Consider the following 24316-nt stretch of genomic DNA (forward strand, 5'->3'; position numbering starts at 1 on the left):
CCTTGTCAGTGCCCTGCCCCTAAGGTACGCCTGCCCTCCCAGCCATACCCCAGTCACCTGGGCTGAGGCTAGAGGTCGGTGAGAATGCTGGGGATGGGGCAGCTTGGAGCCCCGCACACCCTCCCCGCCATCGTCACCCTGCAAGAGGCAGTGAGGGACAGCCCCTCAGAATGCCCAGTAGAGCTTGTTCACTGCCCAGATCAGCCATGCACACCTGCCGGGGGGCCCATCACTATAGTCCTTTAAGCTCCCTAGTGGTTCTGCCAGGCAGCCTGGACGGAGAGCCACTACCTTGAGACCTGTGTGGTGGCTCAGGTCCCTGAGCCTCAGTTTCCATATCTGATAACAAGCCCAGCAGCCCCTCCCCCATCCCCTGTGAGAGAAAGCTGAGCAGTGCAGAGGGAGGGAGGATGGAGATCATGGAGGGTTTGACTAACGGTCTTCAACTCTCTCATTGGTCTTAGGAATAAGAGGGTTAACAGGTGTTCACCTTCTGGCCAAGATACTTTTGATCTGCCAGTAGACCCAGAAAGGACTGTCTGATGGGGGACTGGCCTGGCGGCTGGACAGACTAGCCCCCAGCATGCCCACTCTCACTTCTCAGACTGCTCTAGGGAGTCCCCACACTCAGGGGCTCTGGGGTCCTCCTCCCTTCCTTTTCTATTTGTTCATTTGTTCAGGTGTGAAAGGATTCGAAAAACTTTAAACAAGCCCAAACTGCAAATACTTGCTTGGAAAGCCCCTGAGATAGGTTTACTGAGGACAGAACACCTTCTTACAGAGCCTCAACCCCACCCATGGCCCCCCGTTCTGAGGGGTTCTTTGTCAGGCCGACGGGTGTGTGGACGACACGGACGTGCGGGGAGAGTGCGGGTTGCGGGGGGGGGGATAGGTGGGGGCAGCGGGGCGGCAAGCTGGGACTGGGGTTCAGACAGGCTCAGCCCCTCCTGGCAGGCACAGTGTCGGGACATAGTGTGTGGCATTGTTTCCTTCCCAGCCTGCCTGCCCTGCTTGGCTGTTCGGGAAACCGGCCAGGGTGCCTGGGAGCCTCCAGGTGGGCAGAGACCAGGAGAGATGGGCCTTCCAAGGGATGAAACAGGACATCTTGGGGCGTGCCTCTGATTCCTCCAGGGAGAGCTTTAACACACCTGTGCCCCCAGCCCCTTCAACTCCAGCCAACCCCCTGACCCCATCTTGAGTTGTTTTGGTCCCCATGGATGTGGGAGAAGCCATCCTGTGCCCTTAAGGAGCAGACTGATCAGACTCAGGAAGGGTAGCTTTCAGTCTTTGAACAGAAAGGGGTGGGAAAAGGTGGCAAGTGTGAGAAAACTTGGGGACAGTGCCCTGTTCACAGCAAGGCCTGCCCTCCAGGTGCAGGGAAGTTAACCCCACGCCCTTTGATGTAGCCTTGGGGACACGTGGTCCTTCTGCCCCGGCCTCAAATCCGTGCAGGGTCTGGTTTCCTGACAGACACACGGAGCGAGTCCTGGCACTGACTGTGGATCCATTTATTCAGTGCGGACGATGACGGCCTGCCTGCATGTCCTGCATACTTTTCGTATGCTCAGGGTAGGTGTTATTCTTGGCAGACGGAGAAACTGAGGCTGATAGGTTACATTATTTACCCAGAGACTTAGTATGAGCCATTGGGAGCCTCCCTAGACTCACCGCCAGGTCAGTGCCCTGGAGAGGGCCCGAGAGCCGTCCGTCTCCCTAGATGCAGGGCTTAGGGGTGTAAGCATTCCCCGAGGAAGGTGCCGGGCTTCTTACTAAAGTGTTGCTACCTGGGGTGACTTAGATTCCTTTTCCTGCTCTCTGCTCACCCGCTGCCTTCAGGACAGTTTGCGCAGGGGACTGCTTCCTCTTCCTGCAGAAAAGTCCTTCAAGTCTCCCCAGGGACTCTCCCAGCCCCACTGCCAATCTATCATCTTGGCCTTGGCTGAGGGGGCTTTCATCTTCCTCCTTCAGCCCACCCCCTTCCCCAGCCCTCTGCCCCCTCTCAAAGTCTAGCAACTGCTCCCCTCCCCTACCCTCAATTCCCCTTCGATGCAGGTGGTTTCTGTGGCTCCCACCCTCAACCCCACCAGCCCCCACCCTTGCTGGGGTCTGCCTCTGCTTCCCACTCTCCTGCTTCACCTCGGCACTAGTGAATTTAGTTAAAACCCAACTGCAGAACGATGCTGGGAAAGCACTGAAGGAAGGACACATCAGTCTAGACCAGAGAATGTACAATCATTTCAGTTAATTTCCTCACCCACGCTCAAGTACTTGTTGAGCACCTACTATGTGCCAGGCGGTATTCTAGATGCTGGGAATACAGCCGCAGAAAAGCAAGCAGATTGAAAAGGCCTGTCCTCGTTTCACTTATGTTCTTGGGGAGCCTGCGTTTCTACAGACGGTTCTCTCGCCGTTGCTTGGAAAGTTGTGTTCTCCAGAGGCCTGGCTCCACTCCTTGTAGCTAAGAAGCACCCACCCCAGCATCCATCCTCCCCTTTGCCTATAGGTGGGGGGGGGGGTTGGGAGTGGGGGCTGAGAGCCAGAGCTCCCCAGTTTCCTCCCCAGCTCCACCACTGACTCGCCGTGTGACCTTGGGCACACTCCTTCATTAGCCTCTGTGCCTTGCTGTCCTCGTCCGGCTGACGGCCCCCACGTTTTAGGGTTATAAAGATTCAGCGAACTAAGTGATTTGAGGTGCTTGGTTGGTATCTCTCGCTTCCGTGCTCAAAATTAGAGACTATTCAGATATCAACTCTGCTCATCTATGATGCAAGGATTGATCAGCGGTTGCCCTTCCCCCCTCAAAAGGGGGAGCTGGGAGGACCAGGCCAGAAGAATGATAAAAGTCCTGTTCTCTCTTGCCAAGCCCCTTGTCAGTATGTGGCCAGTGGCCTTATTTCACCTTCCAGGCCAGAGGTACCAAGTGATTTAGATGGAACAAACTCAGGGTGAAATGCAGCCAGGGTAGGTAAGGGCCCCCCACAGCCTGTGTGTCCAGGCGGCCAGTATGCAGGAGGCTGCTTACAGCTGCATCCGCATAGCAGGAAAGTGCTCTGTGGTCCAGACCTCATGTCTCCCTGGGAGCTGGAGGCCAGGGGGCGTACTGGGTGCCTCCTAGCTGCCTTCGCCAGCCCACCTGTCCCCTGGACTGCAGTGCCCCGTCACTGCCCACCCAGGGTAGATGAGAGGAGAGGCCCCACCTCAGCCCCACCACCCCAGGGCTGAAGGTGGGCCTCGTGTCCCAAGCCCCGGGACGATCCACTCTCCAGGAACGGGAGGCCTGGTAGCTGCCTCTGCCCGGGAAACCCTGGATCCCCTGGGCATGCGGAGATGTCCGGGAACCCGTATTCCGCGGACAGAGGGTGGGGTCAGGGCAGCTGGTTGCCTGAAGCCAAGGCAAGGGCATGCGGCCTCCCTGGAGGCCTGGCTGGAAATGCTGAGCTCGGGTCAGAGTGGATGGACTGGTTTTAGGGCACTGTTTTTTCAGCTGGTGCGAAGGGGTGGAAGTATGCACTGGCCTCCTTCCTGCAGCCTTTGTGGGCAGGAGAGGGGGGGCAGGATAACCGTGTCTAGTCAGGGCTCTCCAGGCTTCGCTTGGAGCACTCTGACCTTAGGCTACTTACTTAACCTCTCCAAGCCTTAAATTTTCATTTGCAAAATGGAAAAAATTGCGGTATCTTCCCAGCAGGATTCTGTCCTCATTAAATGAGCTAAAGGCAGTAAAGTGTTAGCACAACACTTGGTGCATAGAAAGCCCTCAATAAATCACAGCTACTTGGTCAGGAGGGCGACTCAGGCAGGAGCTCTGTTCCTTCCCCAAACAAGAGCTGAGCCCAGGCTGTGTGCAGTATCCCCTTCTCCCATCACTCTCCTCGGTTCTGTGGAAAATGAAAATATTGTCTTGTGTGAATCTGGGAGCCAAGTTAAAGAACCCTGTGAGTGAACAGGGGCCACCTCCTCCTGCGAGAGCTATTTCCCTAACCCTGGGGACAGGACGCCGTGTCTAACGGGGTGTCGGCCTGGCTCCCCCATGCCACTCTCTGTAACCTACGAATGACCTCAGTCCTGGGCCAGGCCCTTTGTTCTGGGAGGCCTCCCCTTTGTATCCTCTGTGACCGTGAGCCTAACCATTGAGTTGTCCCTGCCAGAGCTGCAGCCACACACAGTGGGAACAGGGAACAGGCCCCCAAGTCCACATTGGGACTTCCACCCCCATCCCCCAGGCCTCCCTTTCCTCCCCTATCGAATGACACCTGGCAGGATAGGTGATGTGTGTATATACGCCCAGCAAGGGGTGTCCGCCATTCAGCAGCACAGAAATCCTACTTCACACCCAGCACTGGGATGGAGCCAAGCTGATTCCTAGGCCAGCTGCTTGGTGCCCATGGGCAGAGAGGAGGCAACAGCAGGGTGGTGCTGGTGTGCCCAGGAGGCAGTTAGAGCCGTGAAGGGAGGTGGGGGGAGCCCCACTGGCCGACAGCCAGATAGCCCAGAAACTAGCCCAGTTCTGCCACTTAACCTCTCTCAGCCTGTTTTGTGACCTGACCAGTGGGACTGTTCTAAGGGCTGGTGGTGCTTCTAGCCCTGCAGACACAGGGACCCATCCGGGTGCCCCTCTCTAGATGACCATGGAGAGATAACGGGGGTCGTGGGGAGAGTGCCTGGGACCGTGGCCCCCTGAGAACCCAGGGCCGGAGGCTGAGGTGGCAGGCTGTGCCCCAAAGGGCATAGCATTGGTGGGGGAAAGGCAGGAAACCCAGCCTGTCTGCCTCAGAACTCCCAACCGTAGTGCCATCTTGGGTTACCCTGTTTTGCCCCTCTTCTGTCCGGTGTCTCCTGAGCACTTACTGATTCCCAAGTCATGGACGGCCTTTGAGCAGCATGGGTTGGGCTGTCCCTCTGTGTCGTGGGGCTTCACGCCCCATGACCTGGCATAGACAGGTGGGAGGACAGGGATTTCGCCTCCTCACAGTACCTCCCTGGGACCTGCGGCAGCGTCTCACACAGCCACCGCTCCCCACTCAGCACCTGCTGACACTCCCGGAGGGCGCTGTCCCCCAGCTGGGCTCCCCAGGGTTCCTGTCACCCCTTCAGCAGCCCTGTGGTGCCCTGGTTGGCCTTGCTGTAAACACGTTCTGTTCCCGGGAGTGATGTGCTGCCAGGAGCCCTGGGTTCTCAGGTAGCTCCTTATCCAGAATGCCACCCCGGTTCCCTCTCGGTTAGCAGACGGTGGGAGGTCCGACACCCAGGGTGAGGCAGAGCTCCCCGAGTGTGGCCCAGCCCTGAAGACGTGAGGTGTTGACACTGCCGGCAATTTTATTGACTTTCCTAGTGTTTGCTAGTTTGTGGTCTCCTGAAACCCAAGGCCTTCTCCCCTCGATCCTGGTCTGGTCCTTTCGGAACCCAAAGTGGATGACATGAAAATAGTCAAAGATAATCCTGTCTCATTAGTGTGGGTCCGTCTTCCCCCCGGGGAAGGGATTTTGAGTTCACACTGCCCTTGCCCGGCAATGATGAGATGAGCATGGCCCTCTCCCCATCCCGGCCTTGCCCACCGCTTTGCCTCCTCTGCCGATGGGACCGGGCAGCCCTCTCCGTACGTCTTTGCTGTGTCGTTGACTAAAATACAGAAGGGGCCAGGCCTTTCGCGTGATGGCGGAGACCTCCGGTCAGATTGATAACGATCAATACTTCTTGGTTGTTTATCTGCCTGTAAAGGGGCCCAAATTAATCCCAGCTCCGCCCTGCATTTCTCTGTCTTGTCCACATGAAATCTCTGCCAGCCCATCTGTTGCTGAAATCGAGATTTACCGCATTCCACCCAACTTCAAGGGCTCGCAGCCCCTGTGGAGCGGGATATGCACTTAGTTGAGCATGACTGGTTCTTGAGAGACCTGTGCTCGCTCCTAGTGCCCGCCAGTTCCTCCTCCGAATGCGCCAAACATTCTCATGTTCCCATTTAGACATCGGTGAGGACTTTGGTTTGAGTTTCTGGAATCCACCCCTCTCGTCTGTGTGGGAAGAGGGACAGCACTCATGTTCCTGAGACTCCATGGGGATGACCAGCCTTGGTGCCCTAAATGCATTGCCCTCTGCTTAGTGGGGCGGCTTCCTCTTCAATGTCTCTTCGTCCATCCGGCTGAGCTTCCCGGCTTTGCCTTCTACCCTCTCTCTGCATAACAGGCCTCCTAGAGGACAAAGGGCCAGAGGGAGCCGCTGCCTGTTTAATGCTAAGACACAGGACCCCACTCCTCCTTCTCCTGCTTCGGACATGGGTTTAATCTTTTGGAAAACCTTTCCGATGGACCAGGAGGCCCCTTGGGATCTAGATGTGCTGGTGCTCTCTCATGGAAGTGGCCCAGCCAGCTAGACGGCCAGCTCTCTGAGGGGAGGGCAGCCCTCCGCCCCTCCTGACCTGCAGAGAGATGTTCTGGAAAGGCGGTGAGGAGGCAGGGCAGCGGGTGGTGTGGTTTGATGGCCTGTCAGATGAGCATGTCATCATGGAAAATTCTTTATGGAGTCTGCAGAGCCATTAACACGGGGCCTGCTGTCGCAGCTGCAAACTGCTGGTTCCTTCAGAACCAGCCTAGCCCCTCCCTTGTTTCCCACCAGACTTCATTCAGGCCACAGAGGGTTAGAACTGTGGGCTCTCCGTCTCCCTCTGGCTTCCATCCCTTGCCCTTCTGTCTTCCCTCAGACCCAGGCTCTAGTTGTACAGAGAATTCGGCTGAGTTTCCTGGTCTCTGGATTGGGGTCCCCCTCCTCAGGGCCACCCTGGAACTCCCTTAAACCCTGGACCCTGCTTGTGCGCCTTCTGCTGGGGTCCATGCCCCGCCATCTGCAGGTTGGGGTGAAGGATGTGGAGGGTAGAACCAGTTCTCAACAGGTTGAAGCAGGTTTGGCAACTATTTAAGTTCCTGGAATAGATCAGTCTTCTTCTAGGGCTACCAGTGTCCTCCTCAGGTGGCCTGTGTCACCTGCTGCCCACAGTTGCTGGGAGCCCCGTGGGGACTGATCACTTGATTTTGAGTCACCCTGAAATGTACACATCTCTGGTGATTTGTCCTGGCCTAGACGTTGAAGTTGCCTGGCCCAGTGCAGAGAGATGGACCCAGAGAAGAGACGGAAGGGGGGCTTGTAGGGGAGGAGGATAGAGTCCCAAGTATGGGGAGAAGGAAGCCAGCGGATGCGATGTGTACCCCTTCAGACAACAGATCCAGGAGGTGCTGAGCTGGGACGAGGAGTGGATGCGGGTCCCTCCCAGGTCTGTCCCGCAGTAGGAGACTCCTCTGTGGAGGACTGGGTAGGGCATAGGTGTCCTGTGTTTCTGAATCACATATGCCTTCCTTGAGTCAGAATAGTCTAACACAGTGTGGGGCTCTGGCCCAGTAGCAGCAGCATCACCGGGAAACTTCTTAAACATGCAGATTCTCTGGCCCCTTCCCAGACCTGCTGAATTAAACTCTGGAGGTGGGCCCCACAGTCTATTTAACAAGCTCACCAGGTGATGCTGGTACATGCTAGTAAGTTCCAGAAGTACTGGGTCAGTAAGAGAACGGACTTCAGAGACAGAGTGCCTGAGTTTGCATTCTTACACGCTCTGTGGCCCTAGGCAAATCACTTAACCTCTCTGATCCTCTATAAACTATTTCATCATATATAAATTGGAGACAGTAACTCCTACCTTGTTATTGTGATGATTCAATAAGAATGCTCATATGGAGGGGTGCCTGGGTGGCTCAGTGGGTTAAGCCACTGCCTTCAGCTCAGGTCATGATCTCAGAGTCCTGGGATTGAGCCCCGCATCGGGCTCTCTGCTCAGCAGGGAGCCTGCTTCCTCCTCTCTCTCTGCCTGCTTGTGATCTCTCTCTGTCAAATAAATAAATAAAATCTTAAAAAAAAAAAAAAAAGAATGTTCATATGGAGTTGCACCCGCTGCTGTCACTTCAAAGAAATCATCTTCATCACTTTGTGTCTCGTTCTAGGTAGTATCTGATGCTGCAGGACAGGGTGTGGCCATTACAGGGAATCAGACCTTCAACAACTGGAACTGGCCCAACGCAATGATTTTTGCAGCCACAGTCATCACTACCATTGGTAAGTCTTTTGGGACCTTCAAGATACCCACGTCCATGTCCCCCATCCGTGGAACTTTATAAGAATCCAGCTCTGGTCCCATGCCCTTCTGTTGCATTGCATTCTTTGAGCATTTTCCTGGGGATTTAGTAAGTCCTTGGTGATTGGCTATGCTTGGGAGATTTCTCTAGGAGTCCTCACCTGGGCTCTTGGAGCAGAAACGACTAAGCCTGATAGCCCGAGCCATGCAGGATGTTGAACAGGTTGTGCTCTGCACCAACCCAGCCCATGCTTGCTCACCAGGCTGGGTGTCTCTTCTGGTTATCTATGGCTGCATGACCAACCACCCCAAAACTCAGTGGCTTAAAACACAACTTACTATTACCTTTTGCTATTCTGAGGGTTGACTGGGTTCAGCCGGTTGGTTCTTGCTGGAGATCAGTAATGGCGGTGGCAGTCCTGTGTCTGAGGCTGGAGTCAGCCAAAAGCACTACTGGCTAGGCATCTAGGACGGCCTCTGCCATCACACATTGGATAGTGAACTGTGGCTGTCGGCTGAGAACATGGCTGGGGGTGAAAACGCCATGACTCGGGTAGCTCGCAGCGCGGCAACTGGATTCCAAGGGGGAGAATCCCCTAAGTGAGCACTTCCAGCCAGCTGGGGGAGAAGCAACAGGGCTTCTCAGGCTTAGCCTATCTGGTACTACTTGTGCTGCATCCGCTGGCCAAGCCGGTCCCTGAAGCCCAGCTTCCAAGGTTGGGGATTAGACACCAGCCTGATGCGAGCAGCGGCATGCTTGCACAGGAGGGGAAGGGATTAAGAATGGCTGTCTATAGGGGCGCCTGGGTAGCTCAGTGGGTTAAAGCCTCTGCCTTCGGCTCAGGTCATGATCCCAGGGTTCTGGCATCAAGCTCTGCATCAGGCTCTCTGCTCAGCGGGAGCCTGCTTCCTCCTCTCTCTGCCTGCTTCTCTGCCTGCTTGTGATCTTTGTCTATCAAATAAATAAATAAAATCTTAAAAAAAAAAAAAAAAAGAATGGCTGTCTTTAGAGACCACCTCCCGTGGTGTCTCCCCAGAGAAGGCTGTTTATAATTTGCACCGTGGTGCTATATGGACTAGTGGAAGGCTTGCTGATGATGAAGTCTTTGTCCAGCAGGGAGCTCCCAGTCTGATGGAGGAGACATGGCCCATGCCACCCTACTTGCTTTATAAACAATCATGACCATTGTGTAATAAAGTAAAATTTCATTTCTGAAGGACTGATATTAGATCAGTATCAAGTGATCTTAAATTTAAGGATGGGGCTGTGTGGATGTGGGTATAGGTTTGGCCGTGTAGCCGAGCCCAGGGCCGTGCTGAGTCTGGGTCTGTCATCCCCGCTGCAGCTCTCCATGCCTCACTCTCTTTTTCTTCCTCAGGCTATGGCAATGTGGCCCCCAAGACCCCTGCCGGGCGCCTCTTCTGTGTCTTCTATGGTCTCTTTGGAGTGCCACTCTGCCTGACGTGGATCAGTGCCCTGGGAAAATTCTTCGGGGGACGTGCCAAGAGGCTGGGCCAGTTCCTCACGAAGAGAGGCGTGAGCCTGGTATGTCCCCAAACCTTGGGTGCTACGCAGCACCGGGGGGACCCTGGCAGGGGGTGGGAGGAGGGGAAAGATCTAAGAATGGACAGAGGTGCTAGAGCAGGAGACAAGAGGGCAGTTTTGGGGACCCCCAGCCCCTGGTTGAGGCTGGGAACTGTGCTCCTCGCCCTTTCCTGGGTGCCAAGCCTCCTCCCAGGCATGGTACCAGCTGGCCTCCTGCCTGGCTGCCTCGCCGGCCTTCTGGGTGCCCTTGCTGATTTCCCCCAGTCTCTGCCATGGGTCTGACTCGGTCTCCCTACCCCCACCCCCCGCCCCCACCCCATCAGCGACAGGCACAGATCACGTGCACAGCCATCTTCATTGTATGGGGCGTCCTGGTCCACCTGGTGATCCCGCCCTTCGTGTTCATGGTGACGGAGGAGTGGGACTACATCGAGGGCCTCTACTACTCCTTCATCACCATCTCTACCATCGGCTTCGGTGACTTTGTGGCAGGTGAGTCCTGCCCTTCCCCCCAGACCTCTGCTTCTTCCATGTGCAATTCAGGGGACCATTTTTGGGGCCCCAGCAGGTGCTCAGCGTCCTGGGCAGCAACCCCTATCCCAAAAGGGGTCCTCTTCTGTTTTCCTTTCTTTCTTGGGCCATAGCTTTTCCTGCTTCCTCTCCCTCTGTTTCCCCTGCTCTTAGGCCTAGGTTCACTCGGGGCAGGAGGTAGGTTCTTCCCCCTCTGCAAGTTGGAGCCTGTTACCCACAAAGCCCCGGAGCCAAGCCGGGGGTGTCCCCTTCCTGTCCCAGAGCTGCCTGCCTTGTTTCCCATCACAGGAGCGGAGGGAGCTGGTGTAGAGGCTTGGCCGACAGGCCCGAAACTTTGCTCTTGCCACAGGCAGTTTAGAAACAAGAGAGGCCTTCTCCTAAACTGCCCCACCCTCTGGGGCCGGGACAGTCCCTCCCACTCCTCCCCTACTTAATCCAGGCAGGTGATAAAATTCTTTGGCCACAGCCTCTAAGACGTGTGCCTCTGGCCAGCACTGCGTTTTGGCCCTTCATCTTCTCGACCCCTGTTTGGCTGCACTGACCCCGTGTTTGTTCCCTCAATGCCTGCTGCCCTGCTCAGCCGACCCCAGCCTTTGCTCCAGGGGCCTCTAGTCTCCGCCCTCCCCCTTCCTAGGGAGCAGGAGCAGGTCACTACCCCTCTGCCTCATTGTAAGGGGAGACTCCAAACGCTGGGAGAGATGGTTGGGTGGTGGCGGTGAGGGGGGACAGGAAAGAGGCCCAGACTCTCTCCTGAGCTCAGCAGCTCAGGGCCTGCTGTCTTGGGAGATAAATTTAGACGGAAGCACAGCCCCGCCATTGTCTAAGAGACCCCGAGTGGGCAGGGAGAAGCCTTTGTCCTAGGGAAGTGTATTTACCCATACTTTCTCAGCTCCAGCAAAACCTTAGGCCCTTTCTTCAGTTTCCTTATCTTTAAGATTGGTTTAAAAAGAACAGCACCTACCTAACAGGGTGGTCAAAGATCAAATGAGTGCTGAGGATAAGACCCAGCTGTGTTAGCCTGCGCCCTCCTTGTCATCTCAGCCTACTTGTGACCAAGAGCCCAGAACGTCCCTCAGAGACACCGCTTGTCTCCAGGGGCAAATACAGCCCCTGTCCTCAGTGACCTCTAATTTGATGAGAGTTGTATAGTCCCTGCCCTGCGGGAGCCCCACTCTGCAGGAAGCCCCCTTCCCCTCATCCCTTTTACAGACTGCTCCCAGTTGGAAGGTGGCGGGGGCAGGTCATATACTGCATATACTAATGCAGGTCAGTGGTTCCAGAAACATGAAGTTAAGCTGGAAACCTCATAATGCCGGAGTGTAGGAGATCAGTCAGAGCTGTACAGGCTGACCCCGGAGGACGCCCTGGAGCAGGTGTCAGGAGCCTGGGCTCAGAGGAGGAGGATGTGGGGTGGCAGAGCCCTCTAGAGCACAGGAAGGGCCAGTCTGAAGAAGGCAGAGACAGGAAGTGACCCCACTGAAGGAGAATCATGTCTTTCCAGAACAGTTTGTGCTGAGACGGGTGCACACAGCCCTCTTGGTCCACCCACCAGCCCCATTCATGTTAAACCAGGGAGTCCATCCCCCGCTGTGAATATGCTGGCCACGTGCTCACTTAGTTTCCATCCTGGTTTTAACTGAACTATAACATATACGTCCCCAAAAGTGCACAAAACACCTAGAGGTGGTACAGTGGATAATCGAAAGGCAAACATTCATGAACTATTTCCTGACACGTATGGTGGCTACATTAACCGGTTCCCCCTCACCTGGGACCTGGAGCCTACCTTATCCTGGAGAACCACTCTCTTGACTTCTGACAGTTGAGGACATGGAGGCTCAGGCAGGTTGGAGACTAAGATAGGGACACAAATCATCAGGATGGTAGAACAGTCTGGTTTCTGACACTGTGTTCTGACACTGCCTGCTCTCAGAGAACACAGCTGTGGTCTTGACGTGTGTTCAGGTCCCTGCTGACCCACTTCTGACCCTCGGGGCTTCCTGTCCCGTCTGCAGGTGTGAACCCCAGCGCCAACTACCACGCCCTGTACCGCTACTTTGTGGAGCTCTGGATCTACCTGGGGCTGGCCTGGCTGTCCCTTTTTGTCAACTGGAAGGTGAGCATGTTCGTGGAGGTCCACAAGGCCATCAAGAAGCGGCGGCGGCGACGGAAGGAGTCTTTTGAGAGCTCCCCACACTCCAGAAAGGCTCTGCAAGTGACTGGGAGTACAGCATCCAAGGACATCAACATCTTCGGTTTTCTGTCCAAGAAGGAGGAGACCTACAATGACCTCATCAAGCAGATCGGGAAGAAGGCAATGAAGACGAGCGGGGCTGGGGAGAGGGTCCCAGCGCCGGGGCTGGGGCCTCAGGGGGGTGGGCTTCCAGCCCTCCCCACTTCCCTGTCCCCCCTGGTGGTTTACTCCAAGAACCGGGTGCCCAGCTTGGAAGAGGTGTCTCAGACGCTAAGGAGTAAAGGCCATGTGTCACGGCCCCCCAGCGAGGAGGCCGGGGCAGGGCCCCCCAAGGAGGGCTCCCCGACCTCCGAGGTCTTCATTAACCAGCTGGACCGCATCAGTGAGGAGGGTGAGCCGTGGGACGCCCAGGACTACCACCCACTCATCTTCCAGAACGTCAGCGTCACCTTTGCAAACGAGGAGGCCGGCCTCTCGGACGAGGAGACATCCAAGTCCTCCATAGAGGACAACCTGGCTGGGGAGGAGAGGCCCCAGGAGGGGACCGAAGCCGAGGTGCCCCTGAACCTGGGCGAGTTCCCATCGTCCGATGAGTCCACCTTCACCAGCACTGAGTCGGAGCTCTCTGTGCCTTACGAACAGCTTATGAACGAGTACAGTCAGTCAGACTGCCCCAGGGGCACGTGAGGCAGGCCCGGCTCCCCACCCCACCTCCGATGGCTTCTGTTCCCCTCATCCTGGGGCGTCCTACTACGTCTGGGACCTCTGGCCCCTGGTGGGGGGCAGCCCTGGAACTGGGAGTGGGGGGCCAGGGCCCTTCCTCACCTTCCATCCCCTCCGGCGAGATGCTGCGGGTCAGACTCGGCGTGCGCCCAGGGCAGAGCCCCTGCTCCCTGGCTGAATGGGCACGCTGGCAGTGGGAGGCTGGTGTATTTGGTGGTTCAGAGACGGGTGTGGGCTGGCAGGTGACTCTTCAGGAAGCCTGCACCTGCACGGGTCTTCGGACGTTTGGTTCAGCGTGTCACACGGTTCTCTTAGGCTCGGAGCCCTGGCCATTTGAGTTCACCAGTATTAATGAGCTCCTGTGTGCCCAGCACGTAGCTAGTATTTCAGAAGCGGGGGGAGGGCACTAGGAGCCCTGGGTCCTGCCTTTGCAGGAGGTACAGCAGCAGTGGTGTGGGGAGCGTTCCAGCTCCTCAGCAGATAGCAGGGCGCTGCATGGGATGCCCGTATAAGCATCCCCCAACCCCACCCCGTGTGCCCACCAGGCCCTACTGCAAGCTCAGTAGGGAAGAGGCGCCCAGGGGAAGGGAGGGGAAGACCCCAGGCAGATGCTGAAACACTCCGAATGCACAGGACCCCCAGCAAGCTCTGAGTTGGCCCAGGGTCCGAGTCCTGGTTTTGCCCAGACCAAGCCACCCGGAGCCCAGTTCCCTGACTCACTCTTTGGCTGAGAGGTGACAGATGCAGGCCTTCCCTCTCCCTGGGAATGCTGTGGGAAGAGAGGGTAGCGGTGGCTGGGGGGCTGCAGGGCTGGGTTTGGCTCTGGCTCCTTCCATCCCCAGCCTCCCCTGTGCCCAGAACAAGGACCTCATGGCTCCCTGGCCCTCCTGGCCCCCATGGTGGGGGAGGCCAAGTCCCTCTTGGCTTACACACGGGAGGGACCAAAGATGTGAATCCGCTCCCCACCTGCAGCCACGGTCTGTCATTCGTGTGTGCACATGCGTTTGTGTGTTTAAGAAAAGACTGGGGACGCGGGGAGCAGAAGATAATGTGAAGCTGCACACAGACTGCTTCTGGTGTGGGGCAGCAGAGGTCCTCTGCCAGGCACACCCAGGGGCCAGCCCTCTCTGCCTTGTATGGTTTTGTTTTGTTTTGAATAAACTGCTGTTTTGATCTTCCATTGTTGGCTTCAGAGCCCGGGGGTGGGAGGGGGCGGTGCAGGCTCCCAAGGATTGGGATGCCACCTGTTTGCCCTCCTACCCGCAGCTCAGCTGGGCCTTTCTTGGTGGGCTCAGCTGGCACCACGCTGTCGAGAGCCCCCACGCAGAGTGGTGGTGGTAGCGGGGAGGCATCCCTCACGGGTGACTGACGCTGGCCAGGAGGCGAGGGATCACCCTTGACCCAAACTCTCCGCCTCTCAGCCCCCTCCCACATACTGTGGGGCCAGACCCCCTCCCCCCGACATGTGAAGACGGTGATGGGCGTGTGTGACCCCACCTGCGTTCATCCTGTGACACAGGGCTGTGCTGGCTGGGCAGAGCGGCCTTCGGTTTCTCTGTGAATGTTCTAATGAGTTCATCCCAGTTTCCTTGCCCGACCTTGCTGGCGTGTCGCTGGCCATCCTGGACTCACACACTGTATGTACATACTAGCAATGATGTTAAATGTAATTTATTTTAACATTTTTACAATAAAGCCTTGAAGATGGACAGGGCAGCCTGGCATGTGTGTGCTCTGTGCGGGCAGTCTGGGAGGCTTGGGGGTGAGAAGAACGGATGACGGTGTGCGGGTCCTGGTGAGGATTGGGGTGGTCCAGAAGGGAAAGGGGAAAAAAAGAGTTGAGGTATGGGAAGGAGGCAGCTAGTTAAGATGAGGTGGTTAAGGAGGGCTTCTTGGAGGAGGTGGCATTTAACAGGTCTGAAGGTGGATGGGGAAGAGCCTTGCAGAAAGGATCCTAGAACTGGGAAGGAGTCAGGAGCCAGGGGAGAGCTCTGGGGCAGTGATGGGGATCTTGTAAACTGTCCACAGTTTGCTTCATGCTCATGCTCCACAAATTAACTCTGATCTTGCAAAAGATCTTACCATGCAGTGGGTGTACGTGCCCATTTTACAGGCCAGGGGAAAAGGCATGGAGAGGTGACTGGGGCAAGATCTCAGTAGACAGTGAGCCTGAATTCAAACCCACACAGCCATGCTCCTGCATCTGTTGCAGCCACCAGCATGGGAGGAGGGAGCGAGCCTGTGCTTGTGGCCACTGATGTCCCCTGGAAGGGCTCCTGCCTTGGAATCTGGGCCAGAGAATAACAGGACCAGGCTTGAGTTGGGGGGATGGGCCCTGGGGACCAGAAAGAATGTGAAAGGAGAACTGACCAGGCTGAGCCTGTCTGTGTCCATTTAAAGGGTTTGAGACTGGTCTCTTCTATGGTTCCAGAGCCGCCTAAACAGCACCAGACAGGACGTTAGTTAAAAGATGGAGTCTGTTGGGGAAAAATGTAAAGTTCTGTGGTTTCAGGAGTGAGTCACAATTTTCACGAAGGCATGGATGTTTACAAAGGGTCCTATGTGTTTAACATACCAACCTTTTTAGAGCTACTTGATATCATCCCTACCTCTACCAGAACAACTCTCCACCTCCCTCCCTCCCTCGCCTTCCTTCCCCCTCACCCCCACAACCTCCCCCCACAACAGGTCCAAGATTCTCTGGTTTTGCTTTAGCACCTTTCAACCTCAAGGTAACTAAGCGCTACCCTTATTTTGCGCTTGACCGCTTCACCAAGCCCTTTGACAAATACGCCTTGGAGCGTCCCCACGCCACAGGTCACTGGGCCCCATTGTCAGCTAAGGAGATGAAGGCTCAGAGAGCCTGTCTTTACCAGGCACAGCGTCCCACAGACAGAAGCACAAATGCCAGATTGGGGTGGAGGTGTGGTCTGGGGCAACCATGGCTAAGATGAGTCAGGAGATTTCCTAGTAAAAGGTGGGGCCCAGGAGGCCCCAAGTTGTTGAGGGATTGAAGCAGAGGGGGCATGCCACGTGGTGAGTGGAGGTGTGGTGAGACCTCAAGTCACGGTCACAGTCGGTCGTGAGCTGCCAGGCATGGAAGGTAGGCGAGGTGGTTGGGAGTCTGGGGAGAAGACCCCGACGGGAACCCTCTTGTTGACACTGGATTCATAACTCACGTCAGTGACACCCTGTTACAGGATTTCCTCTCCTCTAAGTGCCCGCAGTCATTGGTCATGCTGCTACATAAGAATGAAGAGGTAGACCAGAAGGAGGCCTGGGTAGCGAAGCAAGGTGTATGGGGGGATAGCAAAGTGATCGCACATCTCCCGAGGAGGGAGGGGACCCAAGGGAGCTGTCACGGAGTTTCTGTGTCTAGAGGTTTTGATGGGTTTGCTGGCAGGCTGTTTTTCTCTGATGAACCCTCCCTGTGCCTGTCCCCCAATCAGGTTTTGGTCATCTATCATGTGGGAAAGGGTGGAGGGCTCCTTCCAGGGTGGGGTAAAATCCTTTTAAGGGTGGTTTCCTCCAACCTCAGGTGTCATCCTGGAGGAGTCCTTTAGCTCCTCGCTGGATGAGAGTTTTGACTCCTGACTACAGAGGTGGGTCAAGCTTTTCCCAGGCCCCCTGGTGAGAATGCTTTCCTGAGCCTGGGGCAGAGTAGGGGAAGGAGGGAGGGGAAGGGGGCTGGGCTGGGCTGGGTGGGGTCTCCAGGACTGGCTGCCCTTCTGTGTCACCCCTGAGGTTTGAGCTCAGCCCCAAAATAACAGCTTGTCACCCCTGAAGCAACAGGTCCCCAATTTCCAAATTCATACACACCTGGTTCAGGAAGCCAGCGTGAGAACCTCCAGGATGTGTTTGTGTAATACAGCGAGAACTCCTAAATTCGCCTGCCCCTTCTTTCCATCCAAGCCCCCACAGCCCCTCACATGGAGCTGCGCACCAGCGGCATCAGAGCTTGGCACCTGAAAGGGGCTCTAGAGATGTTTGTTGAATGAGTGAGTGAGGACCCTTAGCTGGCCCTAACACAGACCCTCTCCCACCTGGCCATCACTGCACCCAGCAGGGAGAATCAGAACTCAAACCTATCCCCCTTTTTGTCCTTCTTTGAACTTCTGGGCTCCCATTGCTCTTCCGAACACCCCCTCTCTCCAGCATCCTCTAATGGCCATCCCCACCCCCACCTCCTTCTGGGCTCCAGCCACAGAAAAGTTTCTGCAATGAGCCAGGCCGCCCGCAACTTTGCCCCCATGCAGTTTCCGGGCTATGCCCTTCCTCTCTCCCTGTGGCATCCTAAAGCCTCGTAGGATTAATGGTGGACGCCAGTTTCTCTGGGAGGAGTTCAGCAAGCAGCTGCTTCAGTGCGGTTCAAGGTGCTTGTTGCCTGGTGTCCCACATCTAGTTCCTGCCTGGGAGCCCTGAGAGCGTGGAGAGTGGCTTGTTCACTTTCGGATACTTCCCGCAGGGCCCGCAGAGAAGGGCTCAGTGTTTCAGGGTTTCCTGAGTGGAGGTGAATGAGCCAGAGTCCTGGACCCTCCCAGTGGTAACTCCGTCTTTCTTCCTGGGGCAGAAGCCAAATCAGGAGGCAGATCTTATCCCACAAGGGCGAGTCTCAGCAAAGCTGGGTACACGATCTTGAGGGACCTTGTCCCAGGCGGTGGTGGCCTGCTGAGTCACGTAACTGTGCCAAGTCACCTCCGTCTGGCAGCCAGGACGGGGACACAGCACACCTTATTTGTCCACACCCCTCCCCTCATAGCTCCCCTCACCTCTCTGCCCTCACCGCTCATCACCCCCCCAGCAGCCCCAGTCACCATTCACAGATGACCTGGGGGACTGGACCTCCCACACCAGCAGCCCCCAACTCCCTGCCTTCCCTAGGGAGTAATACCTCCACTCGCAGTGACCCCTCACCTCTGTGGCTGGCCACCCAGTTTACAAAGCTTGTTCACGTCCGTTCTTGTGGGATCATTCAACAGCCCCTGGAGGCAGGTGCAAAATTTTACAGCCCAATTTAAACGGCTTTTTCAAGTGAGGAAAACTGAGTGTCTTGGTTTGTTTTTCCAGGAGAACAAGGCCTAAGAGCACAACTGGGAGATGGTTGGAGGAAGTAGAGAGAGGGAGGGGGGACAAAGATGGGGAAAGAGCAAAAGGAAATAAAGGGGGCATTGTGGAGAGGCTGAAGTGGTTTCACTGTGGGAATCTGGGGCTCAGTCCTGCTGGAATCTCCTGAAAAGCCTGTCCAGTGCACCTCAGAACTGTCCCTCTGGAGGACAAGAGCCCTGCATTTACCCACCAAATGCCACCCTCATTGTTGAGGATGCCCCCAGGGGCATTAGTCCCCACCTTCCTCCCATGCAGGCTGGATGTGGCAGGCGGCACTATCCGAAGACGGCCACGACAATGTCTCCCCTCCAACATACTTGTTGGCAAAGTGACCTCGCTACTCCCCCAGCAAGACGTGGAGTCTCTTCCCTCAGCATGTGGCCCAACTGTTTTGATCAATAGAACACTAGAAATGACCTTCTGTGCTTTTTGAACCTACCTATTAAGGGGGCTGGCGGCCCCCACCTTTGAGCTCTTGGGGAAACAAGCTGAAATGTAAGGAACCCAAGTACCCTGAGCCCCGTGCTGCGGAGAGCCAAACTGGCCACGTCGGGAAGGCACGGGGACAGAGAATCTGCCCAGCCAAGGCACATCCTTGGACATCCCAGGCCATGTGGAAGAGAGCCCAGCCAACCACGAGCAGATAAATGATAGGCGTTGTTTCGAGCCTCTGAGATTTGGGGTGGTTTGTGACACGGCAAGAAATAATGAGGACACAGGGTAGACTTGCTCTGAGCTGAGTGATTTTCTGCCAGCTTTAGAGAGAGCTCTGAGGTGGAAAAGCAGAGTGGCACTGAGGCACACTGGGGAAGCTCTTGGGCAGCACGTGTGGGGCTGTCCACTACAGCGGGGCTGCCACCCTGAGCGGGAGGAGGGACTGGGACATCCGATGCAAATAACATCTGCCTCCCTGAATCCAAAGCTGAAGCAGCGTCCCAGCTGAGACCAAACACACGCACATTCCCTAAGTCCTTACCTAAGTAAGACCAAAGTTTTTACTTGCAAGATATCAAAGCCACTTCTATTGGGGGGTCTCTAAATACGTTGATGCCCTCTCTGCTAGGTTTAAACAGTCCTGAGAGGCCTGGGGGCTGCTGCCATGACCCACATAGCCACATCTGCCATTGTGGGATCCTTACCACACACAGGCACTGACGGGGACACTTTAGGTCCATGGTCTCCTTTAATCCCAACATTAGCTGCATTTGGAGGCTGAGGCTCAGAGCAGTTATGTAACTTGTTCCAAGTCACACAGCTAGACGCTTAGCCTCAGTTCTAAACTAAGAAGTCCCAGCCTGGGCTACCAACTACCACACCAGGCTGCCAGAGCAGGCTCCCCTGCTCAAGGGAGAGGTTCCCAGGGAAGGTGTGCTGGCCACAATTCCCAGCCAATCGTCCTCCACAAGACCCAGGAAGCGACCCGGTCCATAGATCCCAGCCCTTGTAGCGACTGCCCCCCAAAATCAGCAGGGGGTTTCTGGGCTCTGTCTCGGGAGATTATGAATCAGGAGGTCTGGGGTAAAACCTTGGAAATACCCAGGTTCTGGGAACACCTGGCCGGAGATGTTAGAGGGCAGGTCCCTTGGTGTGTCTGGGAGCCCCCAGCAATCCATCCCTGCCGGTGTTTTCATTCTGCGTTGAAATCCGTGTTTACCTCCAGTGATGTGAAACTTCCTTGTCATTCTTTGATTCCTTCACCTGCAGCTCAGCCGCTCTGTTTGGGGTGTTGACATCACACTCCATTCAATTCAAATCATCTCTATTTGTTGTCCCTCTTAGGTTACCTGGAACAGCTAATGTTAGTGACGAAGGAGGAAGGAAAATGAGGAACAGATAATGACCTGCCAGGCAGTTGGGGCCCCCTCTCTGTCTTTCTGTCCGCTCAGATTCCCACCAGGGGAAAGTTTCCGACTCAGTGCTCAGGAGCCTTGTTCAAACTGGCTCAGGGGACCCAGTGGCTCCAGTTTCAGACATCTCACGAGCTGGCTGTACTAGAAGTTAAATTATACAAACACACAAGTCATAGTAAGAACCGATGTGATAAATTGGCAGAGCTCCTCATTTCCTCATCACATGCCACCGTTACCCATGCTTCTGAGGATATTTGCATCTACTGGAGGTAAATGGAAGGACTGTTATATAATGGGAACTATGGTGCTTCTCTCAACTTCACGTTTTGGGACATCGTGTTGGTAGCTGAAAATCGGCCCTAGTGGGAGCAGTGACACCATGCAAATGGGCAGGCACTGCAAATTAGGGCTCTCCCCTCCTCATAGAGCCAGATGTTCTACATGGCCAGATGTGCCACGTGTCCAGCACATCTTTGCACTGAGCCCCTTCTGGACTGGCCATGTGAACTGCTGGGGGGAAGGGGGCTGGGAGAAACAGTGAGGTTTTGCCCACCTTGGAAAGGAGCAAGCATGTCTGGGCTTCAGGGAGATCAGAGCTCATGAAGAGTCCCTTGCTTCCCCTGGGACCTTTCAGACAATTGCTTGTAGCTCCGAACCATGTGTTCCCCCTTAGCAACGCTGATTGGACTGGGAGAGGAAAACTGGAACCGAGATGCACCGGTGGGATGACCTAGCTAGGCATTCGAAGCAAGGATGTTGAGAGACTGAGACAGTGAGCGGGGGCGAGCAGAGCCGTGAGGTCATGGAGGCTTGGGAGTGGTGGCAGACCTCTGCAGTCATGTGTGAGTCAGAGGAAGAAGGTATGCAGACAGAAGCAGAAGGATAGAACAGACACATAGTAAGACAGGCAAAGACAAGGAACTGGACAGGCTGGGTTTCCCTGAGAGCTGAATCTTTCTGTGGAACCTCACCTTTTATAACCAGTGGGCCTTGATTAATATAATGGGACTTGAACAGCCCCTACAAAAGCCTATAAGCACTGAAGACCCCCTATGCACCCCTCCCTTTGCCCCCAAAATCCACATTGTCCCTCTGAGACACTGAGGTCCCTGTCATTCAGCGTAGTTAGGCGAAGGGTCGGTGTCCACTCCTTGGAGATGCTGGCAGTTGAACTCATAGATCCTGCTCAAACACATGATTCTGAGTTTCCACAATGGGAAGGCCTAGGGGTATTTTAAGATTGTTTTTTCTCCTTCTTGGCACCCAGTACCCCCCTGCTTAACACCTGGTCCCTGGCAAGGAAGCCTGTACCCCTGGGGATGGGAGTGGGGCACGCAGTTAAACAAAGAGCACAAGAAAATTTCTTCTGTCTCTGCTCCCCACATCAGCGCACACATCGCCATGGTGGGAGAATGGCAGGGGGGTGGAAACAATGGGAGCCTATGAGTCATGGGGGTGGGCAGGGTAATGTTTCTCCAAAAGAGCTCCTCTGGCCATGTCCGGAGTTGCTGACGTAGGCAGCTGCCAGGCAGTGACACCTGGAATGACCTTCAGTTCTGGGCATTCACTTGCCCTGCCCTGGATGGCCTGAGTTTTCTTTTTATCTTTTCATTCAATTTTTATTTTTAGCAAAGTTATATATATAAAAATACTTCCAAAAAGTTAAAAAAAAAATACTACACAGACGGTAACGGAAAAACAGGCATTGCCTGCCTCACCCTTCCCCATCCCCAGTCCCCAGAGGTAACTTCTTCTAGTCCTTTCAACCATTTCTTATTTTTCTTCCACTTGTTCAAATAACGTGTAGCTATTTTTGTGCCCCATCTCCCTACCAGAAAAGACGGGGATTAACTCCATATGGCTTCCAACACCCAAGCCCTTCTATTATAGTTGGATTTCAATTTATATGTTCACGTTATTATGACTATGTAAATTCTACCTCGTGTACTTGGTTACACTTTCTTGCACTCATTTTGTTTTCCATGTGTTTTGTTTAATTTTGTATGTTTCTGTCACTAATTTCCAAGCCCCCTGTACAATTGTAAAACTCCTCCCAGGATTATCCATCAGACCCATTTGTTTATTTCTTGGTAAATTTCTTTCTGAACCAAACATCTTTCTGCCCCTGGGAGCTCTCTAGGCCTGCTACAGAGCTAACATCCTTAATTGTCCTTTCACTACTCACTGCGGATTCCCTTTGCCTCCTTCCTGCACTGGAGTCCCTGTTTTCTGTATCCACTGTCTTCCATCTTTCTTTGTTTACTTCCTTGTCTGATGGAGCACTTCCTTCAGCTTTCTGAGAAATGGTGTGAGGGAAGTACAATGTTTGAGATCTTGTATGTCTAAAAAGATCTTTATTCTACCTTTAGCTTGATTGATAGCTGGGCTGGGTATCTAACCCTAGGTTGGAAATTGTTTCCTTCAGAATTTCAAGAGTTTTTCCTTCTTGTTTTCTAGCTTCCTTGTTTTCTGTGGTTGCAGAAAAGTTCCGTGAAATTCTAATTCCTGGGCCTTTGTATGTGACCTGTGTTGTTGTCTTTTCACCCTGGAAATATTTTATGGTCTCTTTAGCTACTGGAGCACTTGTCTGTATATTCTGGAGTTCACTTAGCCCTCAGGCTTCCCTTCAATCTAGAAGCTCATGCTGTTCAGCTCCTTTCTGTGCTTATTATGTTCTACATATTTTCAGTTAGGACTCTGGAGTTGGTTCTCTAATTTTCTAATCGTTACTTTGTGTCTTCTTATCCTACTTTCTTTTTTAAAAAATATTTTATTTATTTATTTATTTATTTGTCAGAGAGAAAGAGAGAGAGAGAGAGAGGGTACAAGCAAGGGGAGTGGCAGGCAGTGGAAGAAGCAGACCCCCAGCTGAGCAAGGAGCCCAATGTGGGACTTGATCCCAGGACCCTGGGATCATGACCTGAGCCAAAGGCAGTAAGCCACCCAGGTGTCCCCTTATTCTACTTTCAAGAGGATTTTCCAAACTTTATTGTCAATACTCTTAGTGATTAAAAAGAAAGCCCTCTACTTTATTATTTGTTTTCTTTTTATAACTTTTTATTAAGACAATCACAGATGTGCAGAAAAGTTTAAAAAAAAATAACCGAGTTAACATTCTTTTCCTGACATTTAGGTTAGTGCTGTTTAATAGAAATATAGTGTGATCCACATAGATAACTTTAAACCTTCTAGTAGAGGGCACCTGGGTGGCTCAGTCAGTTAAGCGTCTGCCTTCAGTTCAGGTCATGAATCCAGGGTCCTCGGATTGAGTCCTGCATCAAGCTCCCTGCTCAGTGGGGAGTCTCCTTCTCCCTCTACCCCTCTCTCCTGCTCATGATCTCTCTCACACATGCTCTCTCTCTCTCAAATAAATAAAATCTTAAAAAAAAAACTTCTAGTAGCCACACTAAAAAGGTAAAAAGAAACAGGTGAAATTAATATTTTACTTCAAAATATATTTTAATAAATAATTATTAAAACAATCAAGGTAAATTTACACTCCTTTTATTTGTACTATGTCTTTGAAATCCAGTGTGTACTTTATGATCACAGCATATCACAATTCAGATAGATGATGGCAAGTGCTTAGTAACCACATGTGACTAGTTATTGTACTAGTTATTATACTAGCACAGGACAAGATTGAAGCTTGTTATTATATATCTATCTATGAACTATCTATTTTGGTAGAGCCATTTGAAAGGAATTTGAAGGTCATATTATACTTTATTTTTTAAAAATTTTTAAAGATTTATTTATTTGAGAGAGAGGGAATGAGTGGAGAATGGGAGGAAAGAGGGACAGAGGGAGAGGGAGAGAATCTCAAGCAGACTCCCCACTAAGCACAAAGCCCGACATGGGGTCCATCCCACCACCTCAAGATCACAACCTGAGCTGAAACCAAGAGCAGGATGCTCAACCAACTGAGCCATCCAGGTGCCCCCACACTTGATTTTTAAGTATTTTAGCCTGCAGATCCTAAAATTAAAAATGTTCTGCTACACAATCACACCACTATTATTACCCCTAACAAATTTCATAATAATCCCATAATATCTTCAATATTTTGTCCAGATCCCAATTTCCCCAATTGTGTCCACGTTTTCTTTTATAGCTGGTCTATTTGAATGGAGATCCTATCTATTTTATTTGGCTGTTGAGTCTCCTTAGTCTTTTTAAAATCCACAATAGTTTCTCTTTCTATTTCTCTGACAACATTGACATTTTAAGAGTCTAGGCAAGTTGTCTTACAG

General features: G+C 53.7%; 1 protein-coding gene across 3 annotated transcripts in view; it reads left to right on the forward strand.

Moving 5' to 3' along the window:
• The window catches only part of KCNK5 (potassium two pore domain channel subfamily K member 5), a 36516-nt gene extending 23134 nt beyond the window's left edge, over nt 1-13382 (forward strand). For all 3 annotated transcript variants that reach the window (XM_032862294.1, XM_032862297.1, XM_032862295.1), the window contains exons 2-5: nt 7983-8094; nt 9493-9659; nt 9983-10151; nt 12206-13382. In XM_032862294.1, coding sequence (XP_032718185.1) covers nt 7983-8094; nt 9493-9659; nt 9983-10151; nt 12206-13071 — 1314 coding nt within the window. In that variant the 3' untranslated portion in view covers nt 13072-13382. The remainder of the gene's footprint in view (nt 1-7982; nt 8095-9492; nt 9660-9982; nt 10152-12205) is intronic.
• Nucleotides 13383-24316: the final 10934 nt, after the last annotated feature.

The sequence above is a fragment of the Lontra canadensis genome, unplaced genomic scaffold (assembly GCF_010015895.1).
Source record: "Lontra canadensis isolate GAN:19392208 unplaced genomic scaffold, GSC_riverotter_1.0 scaffold23, whole genome shotgun sequence".
Classification (NCBI taxonomy): Eukaryota; Metazoa; Chordata; class Mammalia; order Carnivora; family Mustelidae; genus Lontra; species Lontra canadensis.